The following is a 23,880-nucleotide window of genomic DNA, read 5'->3' as shown; positions in this document are numbered from 1 at the left end:
TTGTGTTTGACTTTTTGATATTTTTTATATTCAACCAAGACGAGTGTTTGACTTTTTGATATTTTTTATATTCAACCAAGACGAGTGATTGACTTTTTGATATTCAACCTAGATGAGTGATGAAAATCTAATCTTTCAAACATATAATATATTATTTTACATATTTATAAAGTTCAATACTTATTAGTGCCACCAGATGAGTTGTGCTTTTAATTGAAAAAAAAAAGAAGCATTTATGGACTAAAATTAGCTTTTATTTGTAGATATTTCGGCTCTGGGCCTTGAGGGCTACAAGAAGCCGGTCTCTTAGCAGGCCCAAAATCTTCACATCCTCTCGGCTATGCCCCAATTTCCGAGATCGGAGATCGCTTTGCAGCACTAGAACGGTAGAAGCAATGTTCCGAGCTTTGGAACTATCGCCGCCGTGCCCGGCGGCGGCGAAGCATAGTCTCGTTCACGCACGGACAAGTGACGTTAAACTTCGCCGACCACAACCTTGCAATCTCAGGCTACCGAATCGTCGATTTTCTTTGCTTTCTGTGCGAGCACAATCGCTATCGTCATCGCCGTCTGATCCATCGACTTCATTGCGTTATACGGAAACTATTGGACATTCTTCTCCGGCATTTGTTCAATTCTCTCAGTGCACACTAACTCAACGCCACATCCTTGTTCTTAATGTCGTTGCCTGCGCGGTAATCCGACCTCTTTTAATTTCTCTCACTGAGAATCTGAGTTCGTAAGGGCTTTTTTGGATGCGCTTAGTCTAATAGATTTGGTTTACGTGTTGAATGTTATTGAAAGCATGTGCAATGTGTCATTCCTAGCAACACAACCTACACCTTTCCCCCGTCCCTCCAAAATTTGCGATTGCTTTCCCTTTTGACGCAATTGACATACTTGAGAATTTCTATTTACGTATTTTCTGCGCTAATAGTTGGAAATATGCGAGCAATTACGTTATTTTGTTGGTTTTTTTCTAACTTGCAACGCTTGTTGTCTGATATTGGGGCCTTTTAGTTCAAATGATGCCGAAATTCTGCTAAAATTCGTAGTTATTACTGTGAGTAATTCGACGTTTGGACTTCTGTGTAAAGCAGTTGAAATCTTTTTTGGCTTGTAGTTTTCTTGGTGATTGGGAAGTGTGGCAATATGGTTTAGCTGATAACTACGCATTTTCACATCTTTGTAGACGGCTATTGCTGCAACCTGGCTCTTTTGTTCTGCAATTCCCACTCTTCTGGTTTGTATTCTCCAACTTTGATTACGACGAATGTTGTCAATTTAAAGTGATGCATCATATGGGCATGGCTATATTTCCTGTGTCTTAGCATCCATATGCCATTCTTCCAATGCTTCAAACTGATAACCTGTTGCCCCCAATGTTTTCATGTCGAAGGCATTCAAGAGAGCAGCCGAATCATTAGAGAAGCTCATGGATGTCACAAGGGAGGAACTTCCAGGCACTATGGCAGCCATTCGGTTATCTGGCATGGAAATTAGTGATCTGACCATGGAGCTCAGTGATCTTGGGTTTGACATCAGATTTTGAACTCTTTTGTTTACCTAGTAACTATTTACATATGTTGCAAAGAACAAGACACAAGGCTGAATTGTGGCATCCTTTGCAGCCAGGATATCACCCAAGGTGTGAGAAGTTCCACTAGAGCTGTTCGAGTAGCAGAAGAGAGATTGCGTAGCTTGACAAACATGACTCCAACAGGTTCCCTTACGATTTCTTTGCCTCTTATTTCAACAAAAGGGAGGAGGGTATTATTGAATGTTGAGCAATGAATTCGTTTTTACTTGATTAGCCAAAGTGCAGGAAATGACAGTAGCCAATCTGGGAGTGGTGGAGGCAGCAGAGCCGGTTCTGGCTAAACGGGCAAGAGACATCAAGGAGGGGATTGTGAAAGGCCGTTCCATCTTTCAATTATTTCTCTCCCTCACAAGGTTCTCTCGACTCGCCTTGAATCATTTTAGCAAACGAGGTAAGAATAATTAGAGTACAAAGTTGAAGATATCAGTGGGAGCAAACTTAAATTTTGATGGCTGTAAGTAATTTCCTTTCATGATTTTGAGTTGACAAGTTCATGATTTTCCTTCAAGAATTGATCTCAAGGTTTTAGCTTGTGATAGCATCGAGTGTTTTAAAATTGACTGACCACCTCTTCTTAAGAGACTAGAATCCAAACAATGCAACAAAAAACAAGAAGGCCATCTCAAGCTTAAGTTTAGATCCACCTACCCCTAAAGCTCTAGCAACTTAGCATTAGGAGAAGGCCCTTAAATAAGTTCAGTAATGTCAATTTTCTTGTAGAAGACCTGCTTAAGTGTAAATAATTAAAGAATTTGATCTTCCACAGCACATGAAATACCCATAGTAATAGGGAAAGCGCAAGTGATTGAAATGATGAGAAGTAGTGAGGTGGTGATCGGATTATCAACTTTTGAAACGATAATTAGTGTTCTATCGATAAATAGCTGCCATCTAACTCCGTCAATCAAAGCATATCTTAGTTAAAATTCATGATTTTGAATGAGATAGAAAGATTCAAAACTTATTGAGATAGAAATACAATTGAGAATATTCAAGTTAAAAGATATTTGTTATCCTTCACAAATGTTTTCAACATTTATGCGAAATTTGAAAATTAAATTTTGCTTGATAATCATCTATTTTTTTTAATTGTTTATTGTTTGTTTCGAAGTATCAGTTCACAAAAACTACTTATTTATTTTGTTTTGTTGGGAGGGGTTACAAATAAAAACAAATTTTTGAAAAAAATCCAATTTCAAATATTTTATTTTTGTTTTTATAATTCAGCTCAGAACTCAAATAAAAACTCATAAATAAATAAATGAATAAAGCAAAAACTCTATATTTAAATTGGAAAAAGTACATTAAAAAAAAATCACAGCAGCATAATAATTCAAGCCCCCAAAAAAATTACATTTATGGTGGATTTAAAATTTACCGATCCTATTAATTACTGAATCGAAATTGGAAATGCGGGCAGGGAGGGCAGGGCAGGGAGGGCAGGGCAGGGCAGGGCAGGGCAGGGCAGGGCAGGGCAGGGCAGGGCAGGGAGGGCAGGGTGCCTCACCTCACATAGCTGAAAACTGCGTGAGCGTACAAAAAAGGCTCCACGTCCCATCCTCCCATCACCTCCAACGTGTACTCTAAATCCACCATTCTCAGATTCTTCTTTTCCACTGCTCATTCTTCCATTCTCTCCCATCTTCAATCGCACTACGCACGCCCTCTTCCATGGCTTCCTCGCCACGCTCTATTCACTGTCAGTTGCGCTCCTCCTTGCCCGACGTCCCGCCAAGATCGCCTCCCGCTTCCGTTTCGCTTCCGAAACCTAAGTCCGCCGATTCGGATTCCCCGAAGATCCTTCTACAGCCTCGTTTGTGCACTTTGAGATCCTTTGGATCCGATCCGGTTGTTCCTATTAAGGCTAAGAGCGTAGCCGCTGGAGATGCTTCAGACGACGACGACGTTTCTCGGTTCTTCGCGACTCTGTCTGAGTACATAGAGAGTTCGAAGGATAGCCATGAGTTCGAGATCATCTCCGGCCGCCTCGCCATGGTGAGTTTCCTGTTTTATCTCGTGATCATACTTCATTTTCATATACTTCAAAAAAAAAAAAAATTAGAAATAGCTAAATAGAAGTAAGGTGCGTTGGTACGATATTATTCATTCTGAGCATAAAGATATGGTGCTTTCCTCTGTGCTCCTTCAAAAGTCCTCGTACCATAGAGATTATATTTCTTGATTATAAACTCATGATCATTCCCTAAATTAACAGAGCATGAAAGTACTTTCATGCAACACTGTGAAATATTCTTTTTGAACTGAAACAACTCTTGGTAGTCGCTGTGAATAGTATTCTTGATCTAGCCAATGAAATATGTCGAAGTTGTTGATTAATTACGCGGTGATAAAAGCATTGTAAAATTCGTCAAATAAAATACCTAAAATTACTTCTGCGCGAGGCAATGTCTTCTCAGATTCCAACTGTTTGCAGATTGTGTTTGCGGCCACCGTAACAATGGAGGTGGTGACGGGAAATTCAGTATTCAGGAAGATGGATTTGGAGGGGATTGAGGAAGCAGCAGGAGTTTGTTTGGGAGCTGTTACTCTGGCAACCATTTTTGCATTCTCCTCCAACGCTCGAAACAGAGTAGGTCGAATCTTCAGCATCAGCTGCAACACCTTCATTGATTCGCTTATTGACCAGATCGTCGACGGCCTTTTCTACGAAAACGATCCCAGCGACTTGTACGATGACAATTGAATGCTCCGGCGGAATCAAAGATATGTAAGTATGCATATATATATATATAATACAGTGTAAGTATATGAATTTATAGCTTCATATGAAGGATTTTCTCTGATCAAGTGACCAGAATCGGAAATAGTTGAAGTTTCATGATTGAAGAAGTGTCACTTGATTAGATGAAATTTAGTAAAGATGGGTTTTAATGCATAAAAATTAGTAATACAAAGGATTTGGTATTTAGGAAAAATGTGTTGGAGATCATGCAATGGACAGCATCAGATATAGAGAATATATTATATAATTGTCGTTTTGGTTTCTTTAAATTTGTTGGCTGTGATTGTGTCTATTTTGATATGATATTATAGTAATATAGCAAAGAAAATTTTATTTTAGGACAAAAGTTTTAATTCCATATGTTGTTGAATTAAAAATAAAATTAAAAAAATTAATCACGAGAGATTTGTTTGCATGGTTGCGTTTAGATGTAAGGTTTCAATTTAAGAATTCCAAGAATGTTCTTTGAATTTTTTGAAAAAATATTTTAATCAACCAAAATTATTCCACTTTAAAAAACAAATTAAAAATACTTATTGAGATCTTTGAATTTCATTTCGTTTTATTTATTTTTTTTGATAAATTTGAAAAATGGTTTGGAGTTGATACGGATTTATTATCAAACAATGCTAAAGAAAAACTAACCTGACCGACTTCTCCATTGAAGAGAGAATGTGCAGAACCGAGGTATGAATACTTTGTCAGAGTTAAGACTAACATCGAGAGGGAAGGAGGGCATAACACATAAGATAACATAACATAACTCAATAATCGATGTCTGTGCATATTGGTAGCGGGCGGCAAACTAAATGAAAGGCCGTACAATTGTTGAGCTGCCCCCATTTTGTCATCAGATATCATATTTCAGCTGGTAGGTACCCATTTATGTTGGTAGATAATGATCCCAATTCATGGCCTACCCATTAAGAAATGGTGCATTTCTAACCTTTATTAAGTTCATGAAATTGTTCTTTATGACAGAAAGAATGACAAAATTTGATAAATGTTTCAATTTTTCAACTCCAAAGGAAATCCACATGCATACGATTAAAATGACACTTTTTAATACAATAAAAACAAAATTGCCAACAAGATGTTATATTTTTAAATTTTGTTCTTATTTCAAACGCAATGGACCATACAAACATACAAAAATAAAATGGTGATCAAACAATGATGCTTATTTCAGATGCAATGGAATATTATACATGCATACAAAAATATGATGATAATCAAACAACAATCTACAAATAATGCAATAGTCATACATACTATGTGCATGTACACACAAGTCTTATTGACCACAAAATTTACAGAGAGATACACTTACTAACATTGACATAGATCATCAAGTTCAACGAAGTACTTACCACCCATATTATACAATTGCCAGGAGTCGAAGCAAGGCTTTCTTCCATGCTTGAGAGGCTTAAAGCTCTGGATATTGAACATTTGCAGTCTTAACTAGTAGAATAACCATCTTCCTGTTCTAGGAATGTTTGAATTTGTACTAGCGCCTGGAAAGAATAGACTTAAAATTCAAGCATTTTTTAATATAGAAGATTATCTCTTTATTGAGAGGTCAGATTTCTTAATCAAACATAGCAAGAACAAAGATGAGGCTGAAAGAGAGGAACCTCTAAAGCAATATCTGCAGGCGTCAGATTACATACATCTGAAAACCCCAGCTTGGCTGCAAGACCTGCAAGTTAACAAAAACTTGATTTTAAGTTTTAGTCACCTCCTTAACACAGAAGATACAGGAACAATAAACAAACGCTGTAGCTTTATGGATTCCAACGCGAAGTTTGTTACTTCTATATTTCCAGAATGACAAAGGAGTATCAAGATTTATTTATTTCATACTTCCTAGACAAACTTTGGCATTGGCGTTGGTATATGCATCACCCCTCTCCTCCTGAAGAATTGACAATCGCCTGAAAGCCTGAATGAGAATCAGCAGATTAAAAGATATGCTAGGATCAAGCATCACGAGTTCGACACCAAAAAGCAACATCCCTAAAACCCTTGATAAAGAAGAGTAAATAGTTTATGGATAAATGTTTCCCTCACAGAGAATGATTCACCACCTTTGTGTAGGCATTGCCTGACTCATGGTGCAAGAGGGGGCGGGAGTCGATACCCACTGCAGCAATTCTTTTTGCCAAGGCTTCCAGCGGCACATCTAGCCAGATGCTAATCCCCTTCTGCATATATTTCCTACAATCAAATAGGACAAGTCTCACTTAACAAAAAAAACAGAGAACCAAATAACAATTAGAAAGTGTGAGTGTCCAAACAAATTACCAGTTAATAGGCCGAACAACAATACCTCCACCAGTGGAAATAACAAACCCGTGCATCAATGATAGTTTTCTCAATACCTCAGTCTAACACAAAAATCACTGTCACTAACTTTGATCGGCTATAACAGCTTAGAGTTGCAAAACATTTTACTTGGCTGCTTAAAACCATAGCAATAGTAACAACCTAATTGAAAAAATTCATCAGGCTTTTTGGATATCCCCAATTATAAATCCAGATCCCTTTCAATTTTTATAAAAGCAGAAGGAAAATCACATTGCTGACATTTGCCCCTTCCAACATCTTAAGAAAATTAAAAATATTCACTTCAATGAAAATTATCATGGTAGCATTGTGCTTCCCACGTTACACTCGGTTCATAAAAACATCAAATACAGTAGATAGTAATAACCGTCCTCTTCACAGATGCGAAGGATGGTCCAATTGCAGGTTAACTAACCTCCTTATCTCTGAAAAAGCCTTCGCCATGAAGCTTGAAAATTTCTGCCACTGAAGTTCCACCAACTTCTTGCTCCACCAATGTATCACTGATCCAGATATGTAATGCATAATTAATACAAAAGCAAGTAACTTGCATTGACATACTTGTGCTAAAAAATGGATGCAAATTACGAATGCCATAATTTTCTGTCAGAAAGCATAGTAAAAATCATATATTGCATGTAATATCACTTCAAAACTGTTTTCTATCCAGTTCAGCTTTGTAATAGACCTTCGATGCTGGAATAATGACGTGATGTTGAGGAAATTAGGCACTAATTTTTCTTCTAATATGTTCTTTATTTCCTTGTCTGTAAAAATTCAAACCAAAATCCTGTGCTAGCCATCAATTAAATAACGCAAACCTGTCGGAAAATGTGTAACTCAATTCTTTCGACAAAATCTTGCCTATGGTCGTCTTTCCAGAACCCATCATTCCTGCAAAGGAGCATTCTGATAGATTAGTATCTAAGTAGAAGAGTTGCCAATTATAAAGTGTAAAAAAGAACAGACACTAACCAACTAGATATATGCATCGTCCATTTAGATGGGGCTGGACCTCATGTGACTTGTTCTGCACTTTTTTTTTTTTTTTTTTCAAATTCTAGTTTAGCTTAACATGAATTAGAAAGAAAATCACATATCCCACGTCACAACAACTCTAATTAAAGTTGATGTACACATGCAACAAAAATTCTGCTAGACCTTCAAAAGGAGATCTTTGTCGAAAGGATGAAAGTTTTCAGTTTCCAATGTCAGCCCTACAAAAGGAACATTGAAAGCAATAAGCCAAAGATCAATTGGTTACTCGCAAGCTGTAGACAAGAACAACAACAAAATAATAAAACAAAAGGCATGTTTTAAACTGGGACTACTAGCCTTTCTAATGGCAACAAAGTCACTAATTGTATCATACAAGATAATGTGAAAAAATGTGGATCCGCTCAGCAAGATAATGTGAAAAAATGTTGATGTTTTAAGAATGTAAAAAAGATCTCTGTTTAAAATTTCAGAAAAACTCCAAATAGCAAAACGCCATTGATGTAGAATTAGACTGCTTCAGACAAATTACTCGATCATACTGCGTAGTTCCTGCTTTCATAACATTCGATTCTTCAGAGAAATGGAAATTAATTTAGGACCGAAAAAGGATGCCAAGGAATTCACGAATCCAAAAAATAAAATAAAATCCGTAGTCCTTACGAAAGGAAGACATGAGGATGAACGACGAAGAAAAACGCACTTTTCTAATCACACTGGAAGTCCAATGTTACCTGAAATATTCTCACGATAGCAGGAGGCCCCAAACGACACCGTCCTGCATCGATTCGGAAGTCTCAGAGGTTGCTGAAAAGCCGAAACCAGAGGTAGAGGCTTGTGCTGATCAGAAATTGGGTGAAGAAATCGGACCGAACCACTCGGTTTCGTCACAAACATTCCGGAATCAATCCGGATTGATAGATACTGCAAATGTCCTAAGTTGGCCTCCATAGCCCCGCCAAACCACCTCTGTTACTCAGCTAACTTGATTAATCTTTAAAGTCAGAGATCACCACACACGACCTGAATGCTATGTTGAATAAAGATCACGCGAAGAAATAGACGAGAAAAGAGGGATACGGAGGGAAAAAAATTGAAAGAATCATCAGAATCAAATCAACGGCAATAACAGAAGCATCAAACAGTGAGAAAGCAAGAAAATAACCAGGAAAACAGTTCCTGCTTGTTTCAGACCAAACGAAACTCGCAGGTAGAGTAGAAGTCCAACGATCGCGGCTGAAGAACGATGCAATTTGGGGAGTGAAAAGAATTGAATCTCAAAATCCAATCAACGTCGCGTAACACGGCAGAATCAGAAGAAGGCAGCGGAAAGAAACAGGATTAAGAACGTAAGAAGGAATCCAAATAGCTGGAATCAGAAGCCAGAGCGAATCGAAGCATATATATATATGTATGTATCTCTGCGGATGAGAAGCTTGAGTGATAGAGCAGAATCCTCAAAACAAAATTTAATAAATAAATAAATAAATTTGTTTACCCTAATCCATGAAATTAAATAAATTTCTATGCTCAAATTAATGATTTTAATTATAAATTTACCGACTTTAAATAATAAATTGTTTTGTTTGGATTTATATTTTAAAAAGGAAGAAGAAAAAGAGAAATGACTGTTAGTGATGTGACAGTTTTGTGGATCCGTCGGAAATATTGTGTGTGGGGTTGGTAGGTCGCCCAGTTGGCTTCTCGGGATTAGGTTTCTGCACTTTCTGAAACTAGCTTCTAATGCATGACTGACACGTGGCCGAACACTTTCTTGTTTCGTCCGTATCTCCATCACACCTACCACCGCCGGGCCGCCCCCAAGTTTTCCACTTTTTTCCACTCCACACCAAAAAAACAAAATTAAAAACCTTTTTTTTTTTTTTCATTTATTTATATATTCACATCATTATTCATTGCTCCACAATCCCCAACAAAAAAAAAAAAAAAAAAAAAAAAAAGATTGAAATTTTAAGGTATTGTCTCTAAGTTCTAATTGCACAAAATATATACCAAAATTAGTATCGATGATCATTGGGAGTGAGTCACACTCCGATTAATTTAGTAGAAGATCATGAGTTTATAAGTAAGGAATACTATCTCCATTTATTTGAGGCTTCCTTGAGGTCTTTTAGGAAGTCCAAAGCAAAGCCATGAAAACTTCCACTCAAATTGGACAATATCATACCATTGTGTAAAATCGTAATTTCTAACATGGTATCAGAACCTCAATTAAATGAAGGCTTATAGGGTACTTTGTAGAGTTGTCAATTAAATGGAGGCTTATAAGGTACTTTGTAGAGATGTTGATTCATGAACCTCTTATAAAATTTGTAACTATTAATTAACTACCCCTACAAGAAACTGGTCAAATATTGACTAAAAATGATATTTTTTAAATGGCAATTGGAAGTCATGCATATATTTTCACCTGCATTGTTCTATAAAATCGTAGAACTAAGCACTTCAATTTTACATTTTATGTCTTAATCAACTTTTCTGTTCATACTAGAGAATGTTATCTCAGATACTTTATCTATAGCTTCTTAACATGTAAGTGACGATTATTGCAGACTTGTGAGGCTAGTTTTCTTTCGTTACTTTTTTTCTCCCTGTTTAAGGCATCGAGCCAAATCACCAAAAGCCAATACTAATATTTACATTGTGCCTACCTTGTTTTTTAATTAATCTATGGACGATTTGAAAGGACTTTCTAAGTACTTAAACATATTTTCTTTTTCGACTTAAAAGAACTCTTTTGAGACACTTGTAAAGTTATTTTAATTCAAGGAGGAATTAATGAGACAGTAGCGGCCACAGTCCGGAACAAAGCCATGTTACAAAATCCAAACATATAATACATTTGTTCTAATTCAAATAAAGGGCAGTGAAGGTAATCGTACCAAAGCAATAATAAATACAATGACATTTCAACTTACAAGTGGGCTCTTCAAGACTACTCAATTCAAGCTTTCACGCAGCAGTTGAAGCAGCTTAGAATGCTCTTTCTTGTCTGGCAAATCAACAAAAAAAAATATATACATGTATAAGAATCATCCAAAAAATAGACACACTTTTCCATACTCGTCCAATTATTCAGTACAGTTTAGCTAAGATATCATACCTCAATAGAATTTAAAAAGAAAGTACATTAGTTCAAACAAGTTTGAACCTCCATTATTCAGATTTTGGTAAGAACCCCAATCTCTTGAGCTGGAAGCTTGTCCACCCATTTTACAACTTTATACAAGTTCAATACCGTTGAACTAATCCATGGTTTTACTACAAAATACCCCGAGACAGATTGGGAAAGACCTTCCTTCTTCCTTCCCCTCTTACGCTCACTCTTCTCTGTTGAGAATTATTGGGAGTGAGTCTCACACCAAGTGAGGAATACTATCTCCATTGGTATGAGGCATTTTAGGAGGAATACTATCTCCATTGGTATGAGGCATTTTAGGAGGAATACTATCTCCATTGGTATGAGGCATTTTAGGGAAGCCCAGAGCAAAACCATGAGAGCTTATGCTCAAAGTAGATAATTTCAGTGTCGTGATTCCTAACGTTCCCCTAGCTGTCAGTGATACTACAAAAGTACTTCCTTCACTCTGGATAATGTTACCCACTAACCTATCAAGCAAAATGTTAAGAAAAATTTCATGCAATTTATTTAAATTTTACATTTTTACGTGCCAAATAATAAACAAATAGATTTTCAAATTAACTTTCTCAAATCTCAAAACCACCCTGCCAAGCATAACTTACAGAACTTCAATGTTAACAAACTCATTTCTTTGCACAATCCAAACATATACATTAGATAGACAGACTTCACAAAGCCATTCGTTTGCAAAGTCAAGACACAAACAACAGTAACATAGACTGAAGTTCTTCAACCCTAGATTTAATAAGCTAAGACAACCAAGCACCCTACACCCTTAAACATTAACTCCGAATGGATCAACAATATCAAGTCCTCCGTTTTTTTTTTTTTTTTTTTTTTTTTTTCATTCATTGATTCATTACAATACCCAAGACCAAAGAAGAGGTTAAACTATGAAACCCGTTATAATATGAACTGAGTTCTTTTTTTTTCTTTTTTTTTTTTGGTGAAGGGTATAATATGAACCAAGTTATTCACTAGTTTGACTAATTTGTAATGCAGATAAAGTTAACATGAAAGCATACTTCTAACCACGTAAAATATCTAAATGCTCAGTCCAATTAAAATCTAAAACATAACTTCAACCGACAATTAAATAAATAGGATCATAAAATGCATTCAATTATTTTCATTCTATATCTGACTAGGCAAGCCAACCAGCATCTCATCTATTTGATTTAGAAGTTGATTTGTCCAAAGCAATTAATGCGGTGCTGTGGTTAACTATTCTTGTTTAATGCAATAAAACATATACGAAGCATATACTGAGAGTGATCTAGAAATTATCTGAGTTAAATGTCATATTGTGGCTGACCGTCCAAAATATAATCATCATCACCTTCAATTAAACCAAGAAATTATATGTGAGACTACACATCTGAAGGTCACAGGAAGTCGGTCAGCCATAATAAACCAACACACCCGAAAATTTCTCAACCGCCGTTTACAGCTAATCTAAAAAGAACTAAAACAAAAATCGACATTGACATAGGCTAGAATCTGTCCTTAGTAGGAAAAATATGCTTTTCTTCACCTTCCCCATATTAAGAAAAGAAAACCTTTCTCGCCGTTCCTTAATATGAGATAGGATTTATTCCCCCGATTTCAATCTTTGAGAGATGTGGCAACATACACCACATGAATGCCCACAACTAATATTTTCTAGTGGGCTAGGTGCGAAGGGGACCCCGCCCCAAACTTGTTTCCACCAATAACTTTACGTCAACATCTCACCTCATTCTAATTGAACAATACACACTGCCTGCATAAAATCTAAACGATGCACAAGACTCACGACCTGTAAGTTTATTAGTTATTTATGTATGCTAATGGATCATCTAAAATTCCCCTTCAACTGGACTGACACGATGAAAAAATGCATTCAGCTTCTTAAACAATTTATTTATCTTTTTCCAATCATCCATAAGTTTTATCATTCTTGTTTAAATTTTATGCCCTGAAACAAGGCATAGGATGTAACATTACGGACATGATTAACATTAACAAATAGTAGATGAGAGTTCTCTTCTAAAACACTGCAGCTTGTTTGATCTAGTTTCTATGCAGACATCAATGTACATTTCACGTCACCAATATAAGAGATAACCTCTAAGTAATTCAAACAGTAACACCAATGGTTAACCCTGGAAATTAAACAAAAAACCAAGTTGACTAAATTTCAAAGCCACGATGCTAAGGATAGGAAGAGTTGTGGTCATCAAAAAAATATATAAGACTGCAAATATGACTGGTATCTGAGATCTTTTTTCAATATATATATGTAACTAACATTTACACCATCCTAGAAAATTTAGGGTAGGAGATCTAATATTAAAACTTGCATTAGCCTATTCATCATAAAATTAGATGACACTTTCAGAAAGTATTCCTATGGACATTGCGACTTTTAGGTTTGTATTGATTTTTCCACAATCAATAGCTGTGCCCACAAGTTAATAAATAATAGCAGGCAGCATGGACCCACAAGTTTGATAAAGAACTTTCCAGGCACATACAACACATTGATATAACCCAACCCAAGCCAACAAATTCTTGAGTTGTCCAAACGGTATTTGTTTAGAAGAACATGCAAGTCCCTATCAGACAATCAAAAAGTTACGAATATCAAATCTAGGGAGGAGAAGTGAGAATCTTACTGGTGGAGAATGATGACTCTGATGATAGGGGTGATGGTTATCAGTTGGGAAAGAGTTCGTTGTGGTTGGAGGCGCAGCTGAGGCAATGAGCTCCTCTTCATTTCCAAGACTCGCTCGAGACACGTCTCTCTTGTTCTGTTTCCTATTTTCCCTAATTTTTGAGAAATCAAGAGAGTAGTCAGGCATCTGTCCCTTCTGGTCCCAATCTCCAAACTGTGGCACTGAAAGCCATGGAGCAGTTTTCTGTAGAAAATAAAAAGGAACGTATCTTTAAGTTGAAGCCAAGAATGTAAGTTACATTTAAGAATTAAATTATTAAAACAACATCAATTAAAAACTCTAAAGCTTTTCAATTTTCTAAAACTAACATATTTATTGTCAGCTAGCACACGCCATATCAGAGATTTGCACAGTAACCTCACCTTGTCTAATTTATTACTCGTCTTTCATTGGTATTCACAAAAAAAAAACGCATATAGGAAACTGACCATTATAGGCTTTGTTTTAATCTATTCCCAATTTTCCATCTTATTCGAGCCAAAAAAGTAAGTTTCTCTTGTAAATCAAATAACTATACGATTCGTTATATGTGGAGAGTATTTAATTGGATAAGTTTTTCCACTTTCAAAGTCAGCGACAGCAATTTCTCTGAAATTTTATTTTTCAGTCTTCAGAACATGCTAAAATATATATAAATAAATAAACAAAAAGTCAATGGTCGAAATAGAAGAGCAGCTGAAGGAAACCTATCGGCTAAAGCGTTGAAATTATGGAACCATAGGAAAATAATTGGCAAGAGGATGGAAGAAAAAGTTGACAGGCTTGACTGCTTCCCAGCTTAGAAAAAGTAACATGATTGCCTCCGTGAATTAATCATAAACGGTTAAAAAGCAAAAGCATATCGCTAATTTCTCCCGTGACAAAATAAAGACGTCAAAATCCAACCAAGCTAGAGAACTAATCAAATTACGTTTCGGAAATTTAAAAGCAATGTGAGAAATTTCGACCGGAAAAGGTGGAAAGATAAGGAAAAAGAAAAAGAAAATCTCAAATTTCAAAGAGGAAAATGGTAATACCAGTGCATGTGCAAGATGAAATGCCACGAAAACAGCGATGATTCCGCTCAAAAGAACGAATAAGAGAGCAACGTTTTACTCACAGTTTGACCAAAAAAAACTTATTAATAATAACGAAATTCTAATGCTTCTACGATTGTTTTCATTAGGCGAGGTCAAACACCAAAGAGACGACAATCTCACCTCTTCAAGAGTCCCGCTAAACATTTCAACTCAGATCAAGAAATTTATGCATTTCCTCTCTATCACTAGCAAAGAACGAAAAGTACACAACGAAACCCTACGCTTCTCAACGGAAACAAATATCCAAAAAAAAAAAAACAGAGCAAGAAAATCACACAAGCAGCAAGGCGAAAAAAACAGAGAAAAAAACGACCTCCTTCCGATCGTCCATGGTATCGACTGCAAATTCTCACTTCACAACACAGCAAAGAACGCCGGACGAGAAGACGCTTCAAGCTGCAAGAGGAGAGTTCGAGTTCTGTACTCTACGAAGAGGATTGCGAGTGAAAGCTTAGAGCAGAAGCGAAGAAGAATCACCGGGCAAGAACACAAAAGAAATAAAAAGAAAAAGAGTGGAAGCCTGTGTTGAGTCTTTATAGGTCCTCTGAATGGACGATAGTGGGGCTCTCGCGTGCGCAATATTACGATTATACCACTCGAGCTGTTTCAGTGTGCCCATCGCTGGCTCTCAGGCTTTTACAGTTGTATGTTTAGCCGCACACGGAATAAAATATACATTTATCATGCCGCTTACGCGGCTTACGTGGATTGGATCATTGATCTTATCCCGAACGACGACGTTTCTTCCTACGTTGTATTACCCAAAAAAAAAAAAACCTCTTAATTTTCCTTCATTTAAAAAATATTCCTATTTTTTTAAAATAAGGAAGAGGTATTATTTTGTAATTTAACTAATAAAATAATACTTTAAATATAATAGTAATATAATAAATTTTCCATGCCATTATAAAGAATGTTTTGTTTTCACTCCTAGCCGATGTGGAATCTCACAATCCACCCCCCATTTGGAGCCCAACGTCCTCGCTAACATTAATTCCCTTCTCCAATCAATATGGGATCCCCACAATCCACCCCCTTTACAGCTCAACGTCCTTTTGAGGCTTAGCCTCCTTATTAGTCATTGCTCGATGTCCGACTCTAATACCATTTGCAACAGCTTAAGACCACCGCTAGTAGATATTATCATATTTGAGTTTTTCCTTTTAAGCTTTCCCTCAATATTTTTAAAAACGCTATATGTTATGAGAGGTTTCCACACCCTTATAAACAATGTTTCATTTTCCTCTCAAACCAATGTAGAATCTCAAAGTCCATTTGTTACTCAAACTCGATCCATTCTACCCTATTTTCAATTGAAGATCAAAGGTTCATCACAACAATTTTTTAACTAAAAATTCAACCTAAAGTAATGTTTTTTATTAACCAAATTTAGACTAAGATTGAAATTTTATTTATTTTGTTTGTTTCAAGGTGTGAATAGTATGCATATGAAGATTACTAATCAAAGAAAGAAACAAAACAATCAAGCCGTCAGTAAAGCAAGATACGTGGACAGCAGAGACCCACGAATAGGGTAACACGTGGCGAAACTTCACTGGATGACGTGGACCACGGGAAAGCTTCCTAGCGCCAGGGGCACCACAAAACTCTACTCAATTGAAGAATTGGGCTTTATCTCTACCGCGGGCCACAAAAATGCAATCCTCATCATCTATATTTAAAAACATTCTAATTAATATTATTTATAAAGTGGAATTTTAATCCATAAAAATAATCTCAATTATCAATAATCTTTTTAATAAATATCCGATTTTTGTATTATAAAGAATTAGAATATAGCAAATTAAAGTATTTAGTGGATAGGTAAAGAAAATATTTAATAAAATATTGTACTAATTTTATATTTTTTTGGAAATAAATTAAGTTTATATTAGTATTTATTAAAATATAGAAAAATAAATATGATATTATTTAAAAATAAATAAAATTATGGAAAAAAAAATTAAAATGAAAGTCCAATATCTGGTGAACCGTGGGCTGAATCCTGTTCTCAGTTTGCCATTGAAGGAGCTCGCGCTTCCTTTCCTTATCGCAATCTCCTTTGAGTTGCGAGTTCCTTCGATTCACGAACCGCGATTTCTTCTATTTCATCTGTATTTCTTGCCGTTTCTTTGATTTCTCAGACATGGACTTGACTATCAAGCTTCATCATCTTCACCTCCGCCCGAGCTTTCTCACCGGCTCACCTCTGTTGGATTCTCGGAAGACTGTATTTGGGGCTTGTCAGCCCCAGGTTTCGAATCGAACGGCTGTTCAATCCATTGGAGGTAACTTCAAAAGTATTAGAGCTAGTAGTTTGCCCAATCCTAGAAGAGCGAATTCTAGAGTGGAAGCAGTGGCCGTAGAAGCATCGGTTGCGGAAACTTCGACCAAAGATGATATTGAATCTTTGTTTTCCAGCGACTCTGCGGATGGATTTGAAGGTAAACGTGTATTTAAACAGTCAAATGCTGGCGATTCTCGAATTTCGTCAGGTGTGAAGCTTGAAAATGTGAGTAAGAGCTATAAGGGAGCGACGGTATTGAAGAACGTGAGTTGGGAAGTTAAAAAAGGTGAAAAAGTTGGTTTGGTTGGTGTAAATGGTGCAGGGAAAACGACGCAAATGCGGATTATTGCCGGTCTCGAAGAGCCTGATTCAGGGAATGTGATAAAGGCGAAGGCAAATATGAAAATTGCATTTCTGAGCCAAGAATTTGAGGTTTCGTTGAGCAGGACAGTGAAGGAGGAGTTTTTGAGTGCATTCAAAGAGGAAATGGAGATAGCAACAAGGTTGGAGAAAGTTCAGAAGGCTTTGGAAACTGCAGTGGAAGATTTGCAGTTGATGGGTAGGCTACTGGATGAGTTTGATTTGCTTCAGCGGCGAGCACAAGCAGTTGACCTAGACGAAGTGGATGTTAAGGTCAGTAAGCTGATGCCGGAACTTGGATTTTCTGAGGAGGACTCAGACAGGTTGGTGGCATCTTTTAGTGGGGGATGGCAGATGAGAATGTCGCTTGGGAAGATCTTACTTCAGGTATATTCACATGGTAGATCATAATCTAACATTATAAAACTAATTCTTGCTTATCGTTGACCGTTTGTTTAAATTTTCCAATTGACAAAGCACCTTATTTAGTGCACTATTTTATACCTGTTGTTGGTTATGATATGTCCAATTTTGGCCATATACCCAGTGAGTTATAATCTTATGCTCCTCTGCAGGAGCCTGATTTGTTACTATTGGATGAGCCTACGAATCATCTTGATCTTGACACTATAGAGTGGCTTGAGGGTTATCTCAACAAGCAGGATGTGCCAATGGTTATCATTTCACATGACAGAGCTTTTCTGGATCAGCTGTGTACAAAAATAGTTGAAACTGATATGGGTGTATCGAGAACATATGAGGGAAATTATTCACAATATGTCATTTCAAAGGCTGAATGGATTGAAGCTCAAAATGCAGCGTGGGAGAAGCAGCAGAAGGAAATTGAACACACAAAAGACTTGATAAGTCGGCTAGGTGCTGGTGCAAATTCCGGTCGTGCTTCCACAGCTGAAAAGGTACATAAACATCTTCCACTCTTAGGTATAAATGTGATAAGATAAGAAACCATGCCAACAGGTTATGTGTATCAGGTGAAATTATGTTCTTAACAACTTGTTCATTATTAGTAGGCACCATTTGAGGTACCCTGTCCTCAAACTTTCTTGCAACAACTTTCAAATTTCTTCTTTCCTGCATGAGCTCTGCATGTCTTCTTTTACGCAAATATATAAGACTTCTGTACTTGAAGCATGGCTAATTGGAAATGTTGTCCCCTAAAATCACATCTCATGTTCATCATACTTTCTTCAATGTATGCATAGTTTCCATGAGCTTATTACTTGCTCAAATGAACCTGCATGTTTCTTGCTTTCTTCCTCTTCTTCAAGATACCACTAAAAAGAGTTCATTTGCTTCAATTTTGCACCTTCCACTGTGCGGGAGTCTTAATATCTATGCTGGGTGGGCCAAATTCTACTTGCAGCAACCTCATATATTCTCCTAACAGCACTCTACTATTCTCTCTCTCACTCTCTTTCTTAACAACAGAAATTGGAGAGGCTTCAAGAAGAGGACCTTGTAGAAAAGCCATTTCAAAGGAAACAAATGAAGATTAGATTCCCTGAGCGTGGGCAGAGTGGGAGATCTGTTGTAGCTATAAAAAATTTGGAATTTGGCTTTGAAGATAAGGTGAGTTAATGAAGTTTTATAAATATTAATGAGGCTTCAGGGTGATTGGGTATTTTTCAATTTAATATTCTTCATATTCATATATAATTTTTGGTTTTGGTGTGGCAGCAGTTGTTCAGTAAAGCAAACCTTATCATTGAAAGGGGTGAGAAGATTGCCATTCTTGGCCCAAATGGATGTGGAAAAAGTACACTACTAAAATTAATAATGGGTTTGGAAAAGCCAAAAGGAGGTGAAGTTCTGCTTGGGGAGCACAACGTGTTGCCTAACTATTTTGAACAAAATCAGGTATGCTTCAGTTAGTCGTACATCACACCTATTGATCTATAATTACCACGTTTCTCATTTTCAATGGTTACATCTAATATTGTAGGCAGACCTTTGTATGCCATGGGCTAATCTTTGTTTAGAAAATGTATTGCCGATTAAATTGTTTGTACTCTTGTTCAGGCTGAGGCACTTGATCTGGATAAGACAGTGCTCGAGACAGTAGAGGAAGTTGCTGAGGACTGGAGAGTTGATGACATAAAAGGTCTCCTCGGGCGCTGTAACTTTAAAACTGAGATGCTCGATAGGAAGGTTTCATTTTTGAGTGGTGGGGAGAAGGTAATTTTAAATTACCTACTATCCTTGAGATTAATTTTATTTTCTCAGCACATTGTGAAGACTCAAAATTTATATATTCTATGATTATATTTCGCCCTCTTTCCCGTTTCTAATTGTGATGTCTAGATTATAGTTTTGGGGCAACCGGCTTTACATGTTACTTACATATATCTACCTCAATAATTAGCTGAAGCTCTTAGAGTTAGATGCATATAAATATTAATTTGAACTGCAAGTGCTTTGAGCCTGTCTTTCATGAAAACATTTTAGAACACGAAAATATAGTTTATTAGTGTATATTTACTGTGTCTATGTCCAAGAACTTTCTTGTAGGAAAATCAAACACAGTTTTTGCCAGTTTGTGCCTGTGCTTGTACTTATTCTTTTGGCATGTATACCTGTATTATTTGAGTTAGGTGTGGCACAAAATTTAAATATCTATACTCTGTTTTTACAGGCACGCCTTGCATTTTGTAAGTTCATGGTAAAACCATCAACGTTGTTGGTGTTGGATGAACCTACAAATCACTTGGATATACCTTCAAAAGAGATGCTCGAGGTTCATTTTCTTTTTTAATTTAATATTAGTGTATCTGACTGACCGTACACTTGAAACATCATAATCAATTGTCTGAATATCTTATCAGGAGGCAATAAATGAATACCGTGGCACTGTCATCACTGTTTCTCATGATCGATACTTTATAAAGCAAATTGTAAATAGAGTCATTGAAGTTAAAGACGGCAATTTACAGGATTATGCGGGTGACTACAATGTAAGGCTGCTTAGACTCTTCACTTCTTTATCATCTAGTGTTCCAGATCTTGGTTCTTGGGGTTCAAATTGCCCTGTATCTATTTTATGAAAATTTGCTCCCGAGATTAAAGAAAGATTTTTCGGTGAAATCAATATCTCTTGAGACTTCAATCGACGTTCCTCCAAAATATTGCATTCATTGGGATTGATATGAATGATTTCATCCAAAACCTCTTTTGCCAAAATTTCTCCTCCTCCATTTCTCTATCCATAGTAGATTTCACATGAATTTCTCCACCAATTACTTCTTCATGTCGTGAAATTGTTTATACCAGATCCTTATTATGCATGTTGTGGAAATGCAGCCGTTGGTACAGTTATGAATTATGTCAGTAGGTTCTTACTTGATGCTCTTTGTGGTTTATGACAGTATTATCTGGAAAAGAATCTGGATGCCAGGGAAAGAGAGCTAGAACGTGAGGCAGAGCTTGAAGGAAAGGCTCCTAAGCTTAAAGCCAAATCCAAGATGTCTAAGGTACAGTAATATAGGAATTATAACAAAGGTGTATGGTATTTAAATCCTGGATATCACAGTGCCATCTGAAATCATTTTTAGAACATATGGATATGATTATGGTGGTTTCAGTTCACAGTGAATGCTAAGGCTAATTTACTTCCCTCATCTCTGATCATTCTACAGGCCGAGAAGGAAGCACGGAAGAAACAGAAGATTCAGTCATTTCAGCAAGCGAAAGCTAAATCAAAAGGACAAAAGAATTCCAAGAGATGGAACTGAGTGAGACCTTTTAAACTCTCATTGAACGTTATTATTGAAATTAATGAGATGCTAATAGAAACTAGGAAGCCTAGGAGGTATAGCACATTGGGAGCCAGATTCCTCACCTTGTCTATAATGTATAAAAGAATCATAAGCCCTTTATTTAGAATGCTGTAATGGAAAATCTTTATCCTGTTATTTCATGGTGTTACATGCATACATACTGTTCTTATTTATCTTCTTCTCCCCTCCCAATGGCATAAGACTTAATTTCAATGCTGGGTTTGACTGACTTTTGAAATACCGAAAAGCACTTTTAGGATTCAAATCTACCCGAATGAAGGGGATATTATGATCCTAACCAAACTTCTCATACTTGCAAAAGACTATTTTTCAAGTAAATTGTTGATGTTCCCGCCTTGAAAAATAGCCTGGGGATCTACCAATGTTACTACCAAGCTCATCGCAAGCAAGGGATGACAATTTAAAAAATAAATAAAAATAGGACATTTGTTTAGTAGATTTAAAAGATAAGATATTCGTGGAGGATAAGAGTATGGGAACTTGTGAGGAAGCTTTTGGCTCTATTTTGGGGACTATGTGGCCCTCCAACTTCCTCTGAGGATTAGCTTTTTTTTCTTTTCTTTTCATTTCATCTTAGACAATTAAATCCACCATACATTTGTAGCACATCGACAATAAATATAAGAGATACTGATATCTTAACTGATTTGTTAGACGAAATAATAGCACATTACCACGTGTTTAATGATACTTCTTCATTTATTTCTTTTCCTTTTAATAACTTCAGCAGCTCCATCTCTTAGTAACCCTGACCTTCAATCCATGCTTCATATGAAGAATAATGGAAGCACTTGGAACAACCTCCTGCCCTGTTTCTTGAACAATAGCGTAGTTATGAATCATGGCTGCTGCTACTATTTTCATCTCAGTGAAAGCCACTTGCTTTCCTAAGCAAGTTCTTGGCCCTGCGTTGAACGCCAAGAACTTGTGAGACGGCACATGCATGATCCTTCCCTTTTCTGAAACCCATCTCTCTGGCTTGAACTCCATGCAATCCTTCCCCCACACATCGCTCATTCTTCCCAATGCATATAATGAAAATATTATCTTTGTTTTAGGATTCACGTGATGCCCCGATGGAAGAACGTCAGGTTGTGAAGGGATTTTATGTTGAAATGGAACTGGTGGGTAAAGTCTAAGCGTTTCGCATAAGGCCCCATGAAAGTAAACTAACTTATCTACCTCTTTAATCGAAAACATCCGCCATTGACCACGAGGTTCGCTCGTTGGAATCGTTGTTTCAAGCTCTTCTCTTATCTTCGCTTCGACTGTCGGATTGTTTGAAAGACAGAAGAAAAACCAAGAGAGAGCTGAACTTAGAGTGTCTCGGCCTGCAATCATGAAATTTAAAACAGTGTCTCTCAACATCTTGTCGTCATTTTCTTTGTTTTCCATGTATGATGTGATCAAATCAACCCCTTCTTCATCTTTCTCTTCTCTTAGCTGATTCAAGCTTTCCCTTTTGGTAGCTATCAAGTTTGCGATGGTTTGATCTATGATTTCCCAAGCTTCTTGCAGCCTCATGGGATGACCAATTTGGAGCTTCTTTTGAAATTCCCAAATTTTCTTAGGAATGAAGTGTCGGAGAAATATCACTTCCTCGATATCATCCATAGCCTTGGAAAACGGAACTTGAGGGAACTCAAGAGATAAGCTATGGAGGTCGAAGCCAGTGACCAACATACAAGTGGAGTCAAACGAGAATCTCTGAAACAAATCTTGCAAATCCAACACCGACCCATTTTCACAAACACTTTCAAGAACTGAAACCAACTCTTCCCTCACTTTCTTCATAGCAATTTTCTCCAAGAAATGAAGAAACTTCTCTTGACGAACCAGAGCATGAGCGGTTGTACGTTGGGTCTTCCATGAAACAGAGTCGGAGTTGAAAATCCCATCTCCGAGAACGTCGAAGATGTACTTGAAATCAGGGCCTTTGGGGTATCGATCGAAGTTAGTACTCAAAATATGGTGAATGTTTGAAGGGTCAACCGTTAAGAAGAAATCAAGACCAGCAAACCAAGCACCTTTGAAAAGGAAAGTGGAAGGAGATTGTTGTAAGATATGAGTTAGACGATGATGAACTCGGTGGATATGGAAGAGAATAGTGGGAGTCATTCCGAAGAAAGGCCAATTCCATGGAAGCCCATTGAAGTTCCACTTCAGAGATAGAACAACCAGGGCGAAAACAAAGGGTATGAAAGCCAGAAGGATTGATAGAAAGCTTAAGGAAGCCATTGGAGCCCTGCAACTCAAACTTGGCAGAATAGATATATATACACACACAATTGTCGAAATAAGGAGCTAAGACAAATATGTTTAGAATAGGTTCCATTTTCAATTAGAAAACCAATCAAAGTTTTATATGTCTACCATTTCTTACGGCATTTCCTTAAACAAAAACTCACTCTTTTTTTTCCTTTTTTTTGAATCATAAATGCATGCTTTTCGAACATTCATATTTACAAATAAGTTTCTATAAGTTCTTTTGAAACAGACGGTTTGTCTCTTTATTAAAGGTGTTCCATAAATGTTTACGATAAATAAGATTAAATTGAAAAATAGAAAGCTTCTGTAGCCACCATATATATATATATATATATATATATATATATATATATATATATATATATATATATATATATTNTTTATAGTTTTTTAGGACTTGGGGTTTATTAAAATTATATTTAATATTTAAATTAATAATTAATCATTTCACTCTTTTTAAAAAATAAAATTGTTAGAAATTTTTTTATTTTTAATTTCATCAA

At 36.5% G+C, this 23,880-nt stretch overlaps 6 protein-coding genes across 9 annotated transcripts; 3 read left to right on the top strand and 3 right to left on the bottom strand.

Moving 5' to 3' along the window:
• Positions 1-285: 285 nt before the first annotated feature.
• On the top strand, positions 286-2,156 carry LOC111803291. 2 transcript variants are annotated; one of them, XM_023687626.1, is made up of 5 exons: positions 286-695; positions 1,193-1,243; positions 1,400-1,533; positions 1,632-1,723; positions 1,815-2,156. In XM_023687626.1, exons 1-5 carry the CDS (start codon positions 396-398, stop codon positions 2,003-2,005), a joined length of 768 nt encoding a protein of 255 aa, XP_023543394.1. In that variant the 5' UTR covers positions 286-395; the 3' UTR covers positions 2,006-2,156. The 2 variants fall into 2 exon arrangements, with proteins under 2 accessions (XP_023543394.1, XP_023543395.1); XM_023687627.1 differs by having other exon boundaries at positions 287-695; positions 1,826-2,087.
• Positions 2,157-3,097: 941 nt separating this feature from the next.
• On the top strand, positions 3,098-4,612 carry LOC111803267 (stress enhanced protein 2, chloroplastic). Its single transcript, XM_023687596.1, has 2 exons — positions 3,098-3,595; positions 4,035-4,612. Exons 1-2 carry the CDS (start codon positions 3,272-3,274, stop codon positions 4,302-4,304), a joined length of 594 nt encoding a protein of 197 aa, XP_023543364.1. The 5' UTR covers positions 3,098-3,271; the 3' UTR covers positions 4,305-4,612.
• An 893-nt stretch (positions 4,613-5,505) lies between these two features.
• LOC111804571 (shikimate kinase 1, chloroplastic-like) lies at positions 5,506-9,157 on the bottom strand. 2 transcript variants are annotated; one of them, XM_023689427.1, is made up of 11 exons: positions 8,854-9,157; positions 8,423-8,711; positions 7,854-7,909; positions 7,668-7,722; positions 7,514-7,586; positions 7,108-7,195; positions 6,651-6,733; positions 6,434-6,563; positions 6,210-6,288; positions 5,981-6,045; positions 5,506-5,860 (listed from the first exon to the last, which is right to left on the bottom strand). In XM_023689427.1, exons 2-11 carry the CDS (start codon positions 8,637-8,639, stop codon positions 5,804-5,806), a joined length of 903 nt encoding a protein of 300 aa, XP_023545195.1. In that variant the 5' UTR covers positions 8,640-8,711; positions 8,854-9,157; the 3' UTR covers positions 5,506-5,803. The 2 variants fall into 2 exon arrangements, with proteins under 2 accessions (XP_023545195.1, XP_023545194.1); XM_023689426.1 differs by having other exon boundaries at positions 8,423-8,718; positions 8,854-9,156.
• A 1,295-nt stretch (positions 9,158-10,452) lies between these two features.
• LOC111804467 lies at positions 10,453-15,179 on the bottom strand. Its single transcript, XM_023689273.1, has 3 exons — positions 14,961-15,179; positions 13,509-13,751; positions 10,453-10,701 (listed from the first exon to the last, which is right to left on the bottom strand). The coding sequence occupies exons 1-3, from the start codon at positions 14,976-14,978 to the stop codon at positions 10,654-10,656; spliced, it is 309 nt and encodes a 102-aa protein (XP_023545041.1). The 5' UTR covers positions 14,979-15,179; the 3' UTR covers positions 10,453-10,653.
• Positions 15,180-16,613: 1,434 nt separating this feature from the next.
• On the top strand, positions 16,614-21,257 carry LOC111803793 (ABC transporter F family member 5). Of its 2 annotated transcripts, none has more exons than XM_023688347.1 (9): positions 16,614-17,681; positions 17,870-18,211; positions 18,744-18,884; positions 18,993-19,172; positions 19,335-19,490; positions 19,948-20,049; positions 20,138-20,266; positions 20,678-20,782; positions 20,948-21,257. In XM_023688347.1, exons 1-9 carry the CDS (start codon positions 16,794-16,796, stop codon positions 21,041-21,043), a joined length of 2,139 nt encoding a protein of 712 aa, XP_023544115.1. In that variant the 5' UTR covers positions 16,614-16,793; the 3' UTR covers positions 21,044-21,257. The 2 variants fall into 2 exon arrangements, with proteins under 2 accessions (XP_023544115.1, XP_023544116.1); XM_023688348.1 differs by having other exon boundaries at positions 16,615-17,681; positions 18,996-19,172.
• Positions 21,258-21,675: 418 nt separating this feature from the next.
• Positions 21,676-23,389, bottom strand: LOC111804006 (alkane hydroxylase MAH1-like). The gene has a single exon (XM_023688649.1). It carries the CDS (start codon positions 23,345-23,347, stop codon positions 21,833-21,835), a length of 1,515 nt encoding a protein of 504 aa, XP_023544417.1. The 5' UTR covers positions 23,348-23,389; the 3' UTR covers positions 21,676-21,832.
• Positions 23,390-23,880: the final 491 nt, after the last annotated feature.

The sequence above is a fragment of the Cucurbita pepo genome, chromosome LG10 (genome assembly GCF_002806865.2).
Source record: "Cucurbita pepo subsp. pepo cultivar mu-cu-16 chromosome LG10, ASM280686v2, whole genome shotgun sequence".
Taxonomy (NCBI): Eukaryota; Viridiplantae; Streptophyta; class Magnoliopsida; order Cucurbitales; family Cucurbitaceae; genus Cucurbita; species Cucurbita pepo.
Note: the sequence above shows the minus strand (reverse complement) of the source record. Positions and strands in the feature narration are given on the sequence as shown.

What these genes read in the sequence shown, in the direction of transcription:
- LOC111803291 (XM_023687626.1), top strand. Translation starts at nt 396, where the DNA reads ATGTTCCGAGCTTTGGAACTATCGCCGCCGTGCCCGGCGGCGGCGAAG. An exon ending in TTAATGTCGTTGCCTGCGCG is followed by an intron (nt 696 to 1,192) that starts GTAATCCGACCT and finishes ACATCTTTGTAG; the next exon opens with ACGGCTATTGCTGCAACCTG. An exon ending in ATGGAGCTCAGTGATCTTGG is followed by an intron (nt 1,534 to 1,631) that starts GTTTGACATCAG and finishes CATCCTTTGCAG; the next exon opens with CCAGGATATCACCCAAGGTG.
- LOC111803267 (XM_023687596.1), top strand. Translation starts at nt 3,272, where the DNA reads ATGGCTTCCTCGCCACGCTCTATTCACTGTCAGTTGCGCTCCTCCTTG. An exon ending in TCTCCGGCCGCCTCGCCATG is followed by an intron (nt 3,596 to 4,034) that starts GTGAGTTTCCTG and finishes AACTGTTTGCAG; the next exon opens with ATTGTGTTTGCGGCCACCGT.
- LOC111804571 (XM_023689427.1), bottom strand. Translation starts at nt 8,639, where the DNA reads ATGGAGGCCAACTTAGGACATTTGCAGTATCTATCAATCCGGATTGAT. An exon ending in ACAAAGATCTCCTTTTGAAG is followed by an intron (nt 7,723 to 7,853) that starts GTCTAGCAGAAT and finishes AAAAAAGTGCAG; the next exon opens with AACAAGTCACATGAGGTCCA. An exon ending in GTTGTTCGGCCTATTAACTG is followed by an intron (nt 6,564 to 6,650) that starts GTAATTTGTTTG and finishes ATTTGATTGTAG; the next exon opens with GAAATATATGCAGAAGGGGA.
- LOC111804467 (XM_023689273.1), bottom strand. An exon ending in AGAGTCATCATTCTCCACCA is followed by an intron (nt 10,702 to 13,508) that starts GTAAGATTCTCA and finishes TTGATTTGCCAG; the next exon opens with ACAAGAAAGAGCATTCTAAG.
- LOC111803793 (XM_023688347.1), top strand. Translation starts at nt 16,794, where the DNA reads ATGGACTTGACTATCAAGCTTCATCATCTTCACCTCCGCCCGAGCTTT. An exon ending in TTGGGAAGATCTTACTTCAG is followed by an intron (nt 17,682 to 17,869) that starts GTATATTCACAT and finishes GCTCCTCTGCAG; the next exon opens with GAGCCTGATTTGTTACTATT. An exon ending in TTTTGAGTGGTGGGGAGAAG is followed by an intron (nt 19,491 to 19,947) that starts GTAATTTTAAAT and finishes CTGTTTTTACAG; the next exon opens with GCACGCCTTGCATTTTGTAA.
- LOC111804006 (XM_023688649.1), bottom strand. Translation starts at nt 23,347, where the DNA reads ATGGCTTCCTTAAGCTTTCTATCAATCCTTCTGGCTTTCATACCCTTT.